This window comes from Parambassis ranga, chromosome 9 (genome assembly GCF_900634625.1).
Source record: "Parambassis ranga chromosome 9, fParRan2.1, whole genome shotgun sequence".
NCBI classification, from domain to species: Eukaryota; Metazoa; Chordata; class Actinopteri; family Ambassidae; genus Parambassis; species Parambassis ranga.
In genome coordinates, this window is record NC_041030.1 from 13,926,857 (window position 1) to 13,939,894 (window position 13,038).

At 41.4% G+C, this 13,038-nt stretch overlaps 1 protein-coding gene across 3 annotated transcripts in view; it reads right to left on the minus strand.

The window, feature by feature from the left end:
• Window positions 1–13,038, minus strand: part of pcsk5b (proprotein convertase subtilisin/kexin type 5b) — a 55,629-nt gene that overhangs the window by 3,086 nt on the left and 39,505 nt on the right. The window contains exons 20-28 of one of the 3 annotated variants that reach the window (XM_028413410.1): window positions 12,283–12,398; window positions 5,473–5,575; window positions 5,188–5,324; window positions 3,960–4,163; window positions 2,764–2,832; window positions 1,007–1,067; window positions 782–927; window positions 425–631; window positions 111–194 (exon numbers count right to left, since the gene is read on the minus strand). In XM_028413410.1, the coding sequence (XP_028269211.1) occupies window positions 111–194; window positions 425–631; window positions 782–927; window positions 1,007–1,067; window positions 2,764–2,832; window positions 3,960–4,163; window positions 5,188–5,324; window positions 5,473–5,575; window positions 12,283–12,398 (1,127 nt within the window). Of the gene's footprint in view, window positions 1–110; window positions 195–424; window positions 632–781; window positions 928–1,006; window positions 1,068–2,763; window positions 2,833–3,959; window positions 4,164–5,187; window positions 5,325–5,472; window positions 5,576–9,036; window positions 11,099–12,282; window positions 12,399–13,038 lie in introns of those variants that run through there. The other 2 variants (XM_028413409.1, XM_028413406.1) reach the window with 2 other exon arrangements.

Here is a 13,038-nt window from a genome sequence, read left to right on the forward strand (position 1 = left end):
AGAGACAAACCAAACCATTGACATGAAAAGACAACAACTACACATGTTGTCATTCATCAACACTGATGAGGTCTATATTGATGATGTGTAGATAGGAGGAAAGTGTTTACCTGGGAAGCAGCTGCTGCAGTCCTCCCTTCCTGCAGCCAAGCAAGTCTTGCAGGAGGAGTGGCACGGCTCACATTTGTCCTGACCTGATCGCAACAAAAACACAGGTGGAAACTGGTAAGAATTACATGAACCAGAGGGAACAAGCAGAAAAATGGGAGTGAAAGAGTATAATGAAACAGTGAAAACTAAACATAGAGACATGCTTCAGTTGATTCATTTCTTTTCCTTTACTTGAAGTAGAGGAAGTGAAAATAATTGATCACATGGAGCAGAAAGTGAAAGGTAATGCATTATGATCACATTTCACACTTACTGCTTCTGAAGTGTTTCTCTGGACAAGGACTGAGCTCCCTGGAGTCGATACACTGCCCATTATTCAGCGTGAACCCGTCCTCACAGGAGTCACAGTCGTCATACCGCGGGCCTCCACAGCTACGACAGTCACGGTGACAAGCCTCGCACTCCTGGCTCTCCTTATCCACAAAGAAACCTTCCTCACAGTGATCGACACACCCTCCGTCTAGACACATAAACACACGTTTTCATCATCTGTATTATTGTGAAAGTCAAATGGTTAAAAGAGAATGAAAAGTGAGGGTTAAACCAGTCATCTTTATCTAAAGAGGTCTGATATTCACACCTCTTCTCTCATGAATATTTTAAATGTTACCAGAGACATAGGATCCCTTTTCACACCAGTAGCACTGGGACTGGTCACAGGTTACACATCGTTCATCTTCACATGGGGCACACACCATGGTCTCCTTCACACCGTAGGTCCTTTCTGGACAGGACTGATAGCAGTCAGAGTCCAACCTGGCAGACGGACAGAGAGCGCTATCAATAAAATCAACATGCAGCAGAGGATCCTGACGGAAAACAACCGAGGACTTACTGGTAGTAACCATCTTCACATTTCAGACAAATAGTTTGCTGCTTTCCTTCTTCTGAATCATCTGCAGTGAGGGATGCAAATTAAATTACTGACAGCAGATTTTACTGACAGCCTATAAACACAGAAAAGAAAATAAATAATCCTAATATATATGAACACATTTTCCTTTACCACCAGCAGGAGGCACCCTAACAGCACAAATCAAATGTGTTCACTGTAGGATTGTCTGGCTGCACACTTAAATCAGTCATTAGATGTGTGTGATCAATGTACAACAAGGAAACAAGCACAGGAGCTGGCAAACAAAACAAGTCAAACAGTTTCTGTGTTCATTCCAGTTCATTTGACACTGTGTTACACAGTGTGTGTGTGTGTGTGTGTGTGTGTGTGCGCGCACACGCATGTTTATTATAATGTTTTGTTTATTATATTAGGCCAAACCACAGGACTTAATACAGTGTAAAATAATTCAAGCTCTCTACAGACTCTGGAGAAGAGAACTCAACTTCTTCTAATTAATTCCTGCTGTCAGTCAAAAACCATCCAAGTGGTAACTGAGGAAGAGCCACGCTGTCATCCCTTAGACCAACGATGTCAAAACATCTCCAAGGACAGAGAGAGAGAGAGCGAGCAAGAGGAAGAGAAAGAAGAGGGTAACTGATGGGGGGGGGGGGGGGGGGTTGGGGGTTCTGCAGACTTTCCCTTTGGGGACATTCAGCCTCTCCAGAAAAGCCTACATCGACCCCCACACCCCATTCCTCTCTCTGTCTCTTTCCAGCACCTACAACTTAGCACTGCACTGGTTTAGCACTTCAATGCAGTCAACAAGCCACTACCTGTGAAAGCAATTACTCATACAGGGAGAGACTGGAAGAAAGGAAAGGTGGGAGGGACAGAGGTACACAAGAAGAGAGAGAGGAGCCGGAAATCATGCCTCCAGGCTGTGTCTATGTGAGAGAGAAAATAGCGCCCGCATAAATATTAACTGTGGAAGCCGAGGGAGGGGAGGGGAGGGGGTTCAACAGAATTCAAACTAGTAGACACATCCTGAAGTATTCACTTGTGGAATGTGCAAGCTTTCCCACATTTACAGTGTACAAGCACCCACAAGCAGTATGCTAGCATCTCCAGTAGACATATGATGTCTATGATCACACTTTAAACTCAACAGAATATACACACACAATCGCACACACACACACGCCAGGCTCAGACACCACGCTGTTTTTCTAGCCCACAGCATCGTCTCATAGGACCAGTCGTCTCAAATTTCTAATCTGCTGACTGACTTGTTTAGCTGGCTGAATTGTGATTAGTGAGAGCGGGTGGTTGTCTGTGGTGGGAATGCAAGTGAAGAAAGATATTCCTCTCAGAATACATAATGACATAATAACAGTCCGTCTGCACCTCAGAGTGGTTCAGCTCACAATAACAACTTTCAACGGTATGTCGATGATTATCATCACTAAGAGGAGAAAGTCATCGTGTGACTTGTGCCGACAGGATGAGAGCACACAGATGGAGATGTACGGCGAGGACGGTGCGGTGCTTTAATGTAGAACTGCTTTCAACATTTGAAAATGGCTTCACTTATGTTGATTTATGAAGGCAGAGAGACTGAGGTGCAACAGCAATCGATACATAACATCATCTGGTTTCCGTGCTTTAATTACAAACTGTATGGCCTGTATCTCAATCCTGAGGACTCAAATAGCACAACATCACAAGCTGTAAAAGTTGAGAGGCTGTCTACTCACTGCGTTCACATTGTTCACAGCCCTCATCACAGGGCACACAGTCCTCATTCTCTGCATCTGAGACCTCACCTGTAAAAAGTAAAAAGAAATTAAATCAGAGAGAGTCTGGGAAAATGAATGTGAATATAAAGCTGACACTGCCTTTTTTGTGTGGAAAGTTTGTGAGTGTTCAATAAGTCTGACACAGCATTATATGGTACATATGCATCACATTTGAAGCTGTTACCAGCCTGCACTGGTTTGTCTCAGACACAACAAATGAGTTCGTATTTCTGCTTGGTGTATAATATATCTTACAGGCATGACAAATAAATTGCTACTTGTCTCATAAATTGACACTGTAATGCTATTTCTTACCATCAATCAACAGGAAAGGGCTGTATTTAGTCATGTACTTAGTCCTCTTTTTTTCTAAAAATGTAATATTATTTTTTTTATATTTATGCACAGTGTTTGTATTTATGTCACATAAATACGAAGAGAAGAGAAGAGAAGAGAAGAGAAGAGAAGAGAAGAGAAGAGAAGAGAAGAGAAGAGAAGAGAAGAGAAGAGAAGAGAAGAGAAGAGAAGAGAAGAGAAGAGAAGATGGTCATACAATGAACACAGCTGATAAATCACTCCAGCATCCACATGCTGCCTGTGGGGCCTGTTAAGACCTGTCTGCCATGATTTAAAAAAATCTCTCTCATCTACCGCTCATACATTTCTCCTGCTTACTCTCACATTCAGGTTTGTGAAGTTGTAGTTCTCCTCCTTATCTCAAAGCCTAGCATCTCGCTCAAACATTCAGCTGTCTCTCAGTCACATTTGATCTCAGAGTTAGGTGTGTGTGTGTGTTTATCTTTCACAATCTCTCTAAAGATAAAAACACATTTTGGCAAAAAACTGAACATTTGAAGGTAGTCAAAACATGATGCACAGAGTTAGACAGACACAAAACTTCAGATCCTTCAGAATCTTCTGAAATCATTTGTTAAACTGTTCGTCATATATTACTGTAACATCTTCAGCATGCTAAAGTACACTCTGGCATGTATTCTGGAAGTATTTCCCTAACTATTTATTTATTCATAAACAGTAAGGTGTGGATGACAGATTTGTTATCCGTGCATATTTTTTCTGTACATAACAACAATCATAGCATTGACCTCTGCAGAGACCTGCTTCAGTATATCTGCTGTACATCTCTTTCTCACCTGCGCTGCACCTCAGTGGGACGCACTGCCCGTCCCTGAGCATGTGTCCCCGGCTGCAGCGAAGGCAGCGATCTGCCGCAGCACAGACGATGCACTCTGCAGCACAGCTCTCACACCGCTTCCAGGGTTCAGAGTGGAAAAACCCTTCTGGACAGACGTCTCGACACTGATTCTGAAAGAGGTACCTGGCCGCTCCAAACTTATCTGTACAGAACAAGACAAAAAATTAAAAAGCAGGTATGCAGACATAACTTCTACTGATGTTATTTATGTCAACAATACTGATTACAGGGGTGCAAAATGTCAACATATCAAAGGTCAGTAACAAGGACTGTATGCGCCATATTTTGCGTGTGTGTGTGTGTGTGTAACAAGCTGAGATAAGAGCGGTGGTTTCGAGAGAGTAATGATGCAGGGAGACAGATAGAGGGTCTGTTCATGCTATTATTGTTATGTCTCACTGCACCTCAGACAGACCTGCAATTAAATGGAACCACATTTGCAAACAGTCTGACAAACTTGCCGGCTAATTGAGAGTGTGAGTGTGAGTGTGTGTGAACATATGAAGGTGACAGAAAGAGTGTGTGTGAGAAGGAAATCTGGTGTTAATCTTCTCTTGGCTGTGTGTGTGTGTGTAGGGAGGTGTGATAGTAACAGAATCTCCCTAGTGTAAATACATTCACTCTGACAGCCATAATACTGTCTGTGGTGAGCACAGTTATTACTACCACCCTCAGGTTGATATTTCTACAGCTGCGATTCTTTAATGATGTCCGGATTTCATAACACCATGAGGAAAAGAGGCTTTAAATGAATTCTATGAAGTTCTAAAACTTAAGCAAGAGACAAAGTTTCATGTTAAATGGAGAAAAAAACTGTGTGCAGCGACCTCTGTAAGCACAGCACACACAAATGACTGACTCCCCCTTTAACACATCTATCAGTAAGCCTTGGCTGAGCTGCTGCTTTAATTAGATTTATTTATGCTTAGAGGATTGATTGGTGGAGTCTGGCACAAATGAGCCTTTGCTTGATCCATGTGATGCTTCAAAAAAAAAAAAGAATGATCCCACTTACATTCCAGTCACAGAGAGACAGATGGTTTTCAAGGGAACGGTATTAAAAACAAACAAAAACTACTCGTGTCTGTTCAAAGACTCTAAATAGCCGAAAAGAAACCAGAGTGAACTGTACAGTCTCTTGTTTTGAAATCATAAGATAAGCGTACCTCTGTCACAGCTGGTACAGTTGTCAGGTCCCTCATCTGTACACTCCTTACAGGTGTGGTGACAGAGGTGGCACTGCCTGCCCAGCGCATAACGCCCACCATGGCAGCGAATGACACAGCGGCCATCATCAGAGAAGCTGCCAAAACACAGGACAGGCTTATTTTAATACATCTTAGGGTACTGTTTACATCTGGTGTGTAACCAACACATGTGGGTCAGACTACAATAGGTATACCACCTCAGCACTATAAGCTTATGACTGTGTGTGTGTGTGTGTGTGTCACCGTGTTGCGGGGCAGCTGGTGCAGTCCTCCTCCTCAGGACCGCTGCACTGCTGACAGGTAGCATGGCACAGATGGCAGTTTCCATGTTTACTGCGGTACTGTCCTGCAGAAAGAGAACAGCACATCTCACACCTGCTGCCTCTTTTTTCAAAACCAGTATAAAATGAGTCACTTCAGTTTTGTTTACCCAGATTGTTATGTGTGTGTGTGTGTGTGTGTGTGTGTGTGTGTGTGCACTTCTTTGTTCGCTTGAATGACTCGATTTAATGCTGTGTCCTAGTTGCACCAATTATAAGCAACAGCCAGTTGTTATTGTTTACATTTCACCGATTGGTCCAGCCCGTTATCCACTGGCTTCTGACATCTCCTACATATTAACAAATACATTGCTTTGTTTTCATATTTACACAGAAACATATTAAAACTTGTTTTTTTTTTATTGATTCATTAGAGCAGGAGTTAAAATTGATTTTTTTCATTTGATCATTTTACAGAATTGTCCTGTGAGCCTATAAACAGACCCAATGACTTGGAGCAGAATGATCATAAAGACACATCCTGCCTGAAGCACCGTGGTCACATGGTTACTGTTAAAAATGTGTGTAGGTGAGCTGGAAACGTTTTGTTGCTGCAAAACAGACGGAAAAATTTTAATTCCCGGAGCCAGAAATCTCAACACCTGGCAAAGTAATTGTTGAGTCACTGGCACTGCACAAAAACCGTATCACACTCTGCACAGGTAGACATGTTATTATCATTCTACCGCTCACTGAGTAACACATACTCTGAGCTAATGTGATATAAAATCAAGTGCTTCCTTTTCAGGAATGAAGGTAACTTTGCGTGCACAGGTGAACTATTGTACACATCCTCCATCATGTTGCTTTTTTTTTTTTTTTTTTTAAGCCACATCAACCTTCAGTTTCACTCTTGGCAGCACTGAAAAGAGCCGTAACAAAAGAGGCGTAAACATTGTCTCCTATCCCACTTTTGTATTAGACAAAGGTGACAGACACTGTTTCAGGCATAACGATGAAGCTGTGTGTGTGTCTGTGTGTGTGTGTTAGAGAGAGAGAGAGAGAGAGAGAGAGAGAGAGAGAGAGAGAGCATCCTTCAAGGCAGCGGTGAGGTTGCCTGTGCTCTCTGGCTTTCTGTGAAAAGCTCAATTGTTCCTTTCAAAACAAAAGAGCTTCTTTGTGTACAAACACAACAGGCGGTGGCTTCCCATTCAGCAGAGCTCTGCTGAAACCATTCAAACAGCCCCCGAATAAACGCCATCACTCTGCCACACACACAAATTGTCTCCCTGTCTTTCTGTTTGTCTCCCCCTCACTCACACTCACAAACAAACAGAGAGCCAAGTTCTCAAGGGACGAAAAAGCCGCACAACTCCACTTGAGCAAAAGCAGATACTTTGGACTCCCACTGCCAGGCAGCAGAAGAATAGAGCGGGGAAGAAAGAGAGCCTGTCACTCAGGGGAGTAAAACTTTTCCTGTGTTATGGACTCGGCTGACCTTGTGAGGACACTGACGGTGCACTCTGTCAGGAGAGGGAGCTCTGTTGTCACACTGACATCCGCCACACCTGCCCTGATTCCCAATTCCCCTGTCCCTCCACCTCCTCAAGCCTCCACACACTCCAAAGAGAAACATATATTTACTAGTTTCTGAAGGTGGTTAGGAAAATAGTGCACACACTGTGTATTTAATATTGTGTATTTTTAACAGCAGGGAAGCGCTCCATCTTTACCTGAGCTAAATTATATGTTATAAATCCTTGTAAAAAATATGCTGTGAGTATTCTGAACATTTAGTCAGCTGAGGCCTTGTTCAAGGGCAATGTCAGAAGACACGACAAAAACCACATACTGATAACCACTGAGCCACAGCTCTGGATGTTCATGTCAAGACTATGAACGAGTGGAGAGCTGGAGAAAGATGTGGGTAAAAGGTTTCCATAATATCATTTAAATATTCAAAGAACCCAAAGATATCTCTCTCTCTATAAAGGACAAGGCTGGAAAACAATAAAAAAAAAATGCTCGTCTCCATGCACCGACTTCCACTGCAGTATAGATTATGAGTATAGATTATTGTAACGGTGTCCTCACAGGTCTTAGCAAAAAATCCATCAGGCAGCTGCAGCTGGTCCAAAATGCTGCTGCTAGAGTTCTGAGTAACACCAGGAAAATGGACCACATCACACCGGTCCTCAAATCACTGCACTGGCTTCCTGTGAGTCAAAGGATACATTTCAAAACTTTACTCCTGGTCTACAAAGCACTGAATGGTCTTGGACCAAAATACATCCTGGACTTATTGGTTCCCTATGAACCATCCAGACGCTTGAGATCATCAGGGACAGGCCTACTGTGTGTACCCAGGGTCAGAACCAAACAGAGTGAAGCAGGATTCAGTTATTCTGCCCCTCACCTGTGGAACAGCCTTCCTGAACACCTGAGGTCTGCTCAGACAGTCACTTCATTTAAGTCAGGCCTGAAAACTCATTTGTTTACTGCAGCATTCTCCTAATCACTTGACTGCACTCTTCTCATTTAATCATCCTGATTTTATTTGATGTCTTTTATGATTTTATTCTTTTTATGATTTTAATTTCCTTCTTAATTTAATGTTTTAAAATGTTTTTATTCTGTGATTTCATCTTATGTAAAGCACTCTGAATTGCCTTGTGTATGAATGGTGCTATATAAATAAAGCTTGCCTTGCCTTGCCTTACATGAACGACATGCACAGGATTTACAGCCGCCAACCAAACAACATGTTCAGGGTCCGCTGCGCACACAAACAACCCTTTACAAGCAACATGGGGTGGAGTAATATCATAGCTGATCTAATATTTAAGCTGTAGCCTTAGAGCTGCTATCTGTTGCTATATTAATTGCTGTTGTGTGACAGGACCATCACATCTGTGTCATGAATGTAAATGACTTTAGACCAAATCCGCACAATGAAGCCTGCACTGATAATAAAGAGGCTTAAAAAAAACAAAACAAAAGCACAGACCTGCTTTTTTTTACCTTCCACATAATTGCCATTGAGTGCACACATCTCCCTCTTTAAGTGCTCAGCCTGGAGCATATACAACTTCCACATAATCAATGCGATTGAGTGCTGAAAAACTAAATGTTTTTGTAAACAAGAAGTGAATTTCAATGATGTAATTGTCATTCATGAAGGTGGAGAAGTCAATAACTCAATAGATGGAAGCAGGAAACCGATTTAAAATAATGGATAAAAAAAATACAGATTAACAGGACAAAATTAATGAGAACCCAAAACAAAAAAAGATGAACAGATTAAACATTTTAATAAGAACACTTAAGTAAAAAAAAAAGATTTTAAAAACTAGGACTTTGAGTAACATTAATAATGCATTGTCACAGATATGTCACAGGTACACAATAAAAACAGCTTTATATGAAGTGTGTGTGTGTGTGTGTGTGTGTGTGTGTGTGTGTGTGTGTGTGTGTGTGTGTGTGTCAACTATTGCACACACAGTCATCTTAAACAATGACCAGGATTAAGTTTTTGTTAACCAAAACAGGGGATTCATCAATCTTTATTACAAATCATCAAGAACCATAACCAGCTGACAGTACAACAATTCATCTAATACTGTAAATGCTCAAGTTGCAGGTGTGAAAACCCACATAAAATAAGAATCTTAAACGTTACTTTTTTTTGTTTTTGCGGCTCTTTATTAGAAACCAGCACCTCCAGAATAAGAGTTCCATCGGGTAAAGTTCAGAGACAGACAGGAGGGGAAGCAAAATCATTTACACCTCCTGGTGCTGCTGAGGATTCACTTTTATATTTATGATGCAAATAAGGGGGAAGAAAAATTGACTTGTTGTATTTGTTGTAAAATTTTCTCTTAGTCTGACTGACTGCAAACAGCCAAATGTGAGATTTAAAACAAAATCCCTTTTCTGAAATGAAGGAAAAAGAAAAGAAAAAGACAGCCGTCTGCCCGTCAGAGACCTTTACCTGCAGAAACATGATAACAGAACATGTTCTGTGCCGATCGTTGCCCTTTCCTGCGTTCAAAGTTTAGCACAGTACTTCCATTGATATGTATTACCGTTATAATGGAATGATGAAGAGAAGAAACTTCTAAAACTCTAATTTTATTCAAGAACAGTAACATGTAGGGATGCACCGATACAGATAAAATATCCTTACTGGACAAAATTCCCATTAGTAGGGTTTATATATATATAATTATATGTGTGTGTGTGTGCATGGCATGTGGGAGGAAAAATGAAACCATCATATAAAAAAAAACTGCAGCTCCCTGTAACAAATGTGAGATATATTTCATTTCATTTATCCAGTGACGGTAAAAAAACAGAGGAGCTTTATATTTTATATTATATAGTCACAGTAATGGATGGAATCAATACTCAGTTTTGGGCAAAAGTTTAGGATTGAGAATCTCCATCACCAGTGAAAAATTGGCATCGGTACATCCCTAGTACCACAAATTCATCATGACTCACTGCAGCGCTCCCTTCTCTGCAGAAAGCTCTGGAAGGAATGACTATCGACTCGTCTTGTAGTACCTCTTGAATGAATCAATGCTGTCTGGGCTTACATCAAGAATTAATGGCATTCTCCTGGACACACCAATAAAAGACAAACACACACAGTCTTCAGAGGGCAGGTGGGTGTTTAAATAAACGAAATGAGGTGGTTATGGTCAGTAACGTGCATCAGTCTTGACACTGTAGCGTCTGTAACTTCAAGTGATGGCTGATTTATGTGTCTGTGCTTATGTATATAAGTGTGTGTGGTGTATGTGTGTATATATATATAAACTGTGTGTGAATTTGTCTTCTCCCCCCTTTAACAGCCAAAGTCAGCCCAGACACACATTATTTTCACATTACTGAGTGAGCGTCTCTTTTTTTCTCCTTTGACGTATATTTACAGGCAGAAAACCGCGGCCTTTTCCTACTGTATGTTCACTTTCCATCTGTTTATCATTAACACTGGAAAGAGAGGAGGAAGAGAAGCCAAAATAAAAATGCACACAGACGTATTGAGAGATTCACAGGCTGAGTGGCTCCTGTTTTTAGCTATATGCTTCCTACACTGGCAACAAAAAAAAGAAGAAGAAGAAGAGAAAGGTTCAATTATTTTGGCATCAATGCTTTGGTCACAAAATACCAACACTTTTATTCTTTTGTTTGTTTTCACTTTTTGTATTCATTTGCTCATTTGTTCTTGAAGTAAGTCCCAGTCGTTTTACACCCTGACCACGTGTGTGTGTCCCAGTACAGAAAAAAAGGTAGGTTTGTTGTAGTCCTGTCATCGCACCTCCGATGCAGTCCCTTAAAGAGGCACAGATTCTCTTATAAATTATGTGACTGTGAATGAGTGGGCAGAAGGTTTGAGAAGGAAGGGGGTGCCCCCTGCGTCCCCCCCTCTCCCCCCACAACCCCCCTCTCCACGCTGCACTCCCTTTAACGCCCAGCGACTACGTCCTGTCACCCCTTTTGCGAGCACGTTCTGCAGCACAGTTGCTGCAGCACTCTCCTCTGGCAAAGATTGTTCTTTTTAACAAGCACGCAGAAGCTGCCTTCTGCCCAAGATTCTTCATTTGCTTTCCACAGACCAGGAAGAAGAGATACAAGTTTGGAAGGAGGGGAGGAGGGTGGTGGAGGTGGTGGGGGAGGGGGTATACAAACAAACAGGGCAGAGCCGTTGATGAATGTGATTTGTCAGGAGAGGGTTCAAGAAGAGTTTGTTTTTTTTTTGATCCAATCACAGGTGATGTTCATCGAGGCGGAAAATGATTGTAGTCCAGTGCAGTGATTGGATCCACGTCAGGAAGAAGGGAAAACAGATTCAGGAGAAAAAAAAACAGAGAGAGAGAAAAAAAACATCACACAATTAGAAAACTGATGAAGATTTTTGAAATTTACATTTTTTTCATAATATAAACTTAAAGTGGACGATCAGTCTGTAAAATCTTAAAGCCAATTCTTTCACTTATCGATGAAAATGAAACTGACCTTGAGGGTTAGAATGTAAGTAACAGACTGAGTGTGCACTTTAAGCCTTAATCATCAACAGAAAGGTCACACAGTGAAGATACTTTTCTCCCTTTAGAACTTTTCTCATCATAGCTGGGAGACTTTGTGGCCATGGGTTAACTTAGAATCGCAGGCTGTAATCAAATCCAACTGTAACACCAGCCAGTCAGTGAAAAACAGGGATGCGTACACTGAAACATGCACAGTAGAAAGAAGAAAGTAGAACTCAAGAGAAAATCAGGTATGATGTTAGAGGTTAGATAATAAAGTAGATGCTCTTATGAATCCAGAACCAGAAAAAGACTAGAATGTGTGAGTATATATTTCCATAGAGAGTTTATATTAGTAGTATGCAGTCCACGAATGACACCTAGATAAAGAGCACAACAGCCAAGAGCAAGGACAGACTGCCTTCCTGCCTCGCAGCTTCAACAGTGAGCAGTTCAAGTTGAAGTGTTAGTACAAAGCACATACATACAAACAAAACAAAGGCCACAAGTGAATCATTTGCTTTGCTTAATAAAGCTGGCCGTTTGCATTAAGTCGGGGGACACTACTAACTAAATTTAATTTATCTGGGGATGCAATGCTATGTAAATCTGCACCTCTGAGGATTCTGATTAGCTGAGTTTGTTTGGACTTTAAATCATGTTGTTTTGCTGTGATGCTATCCAGTTCAAACCAGTATAAAACACACACACACATACACACACATCATCTCATACTGTACATAAGAAAGCTGACAACTCACCATCTTTGCAGATGGTGCTGACCACGCAGGCTCCTGCCTCCAGATTGTAACCACTGACGCAGCTGCTGCAGTTTCTTTCCCCAGGCCCCGAGCATTCATAGCAGCTATTGTCACACCTGTCAAGTTGTATAAAGAATTATATATTCATACAGGCAGCAGTAAACTTCACTCATATATCTACTTTTAAAATTTTTTTTTTTTTTTTTTATTGCATTATTTACCTTAACAGTGACTGATTAGCTCCAAATTGTACTTTATTACTTATCAATATACATTGTCAGGCCAGATATTTGGCAAATAATAATTGCCAACACAGCCTTCATCACAACACAAACTGGATGAGAACAAGGGTCAGCATTGGGTAACACGAAAACAGCTTTATCACCGCTCACCATCCTGCTGTTGTGAAAATTGGGAGAAACATTTATCGGAAATTACCTGATATCAGTTTGGGAAGTGTGTGTGTGTGTGTGCTGCGAAGGGTCAAGTGAGCAATAAATAATTCAAGGTGGGAGAGAAAAATACCAGGGAGGCAAGCCCATCACAGGGAACAGCAGCAGACAAGATGTCTGACTGCACAGAGGAGTTTGACTGTGGGTGTGAGGGGAGACTAGAAGTCCTCAAGCACAGCAAAACGAGTATGTTTACATGTTCTTTCACCATCCTAACAAGGGTAATTGAAGAGTGAGGCAACACGACTGTGTGTGGGAAACAACTAGAGTATAAAGCAGCACTTCTAATTGGGCTTGTTCTAAT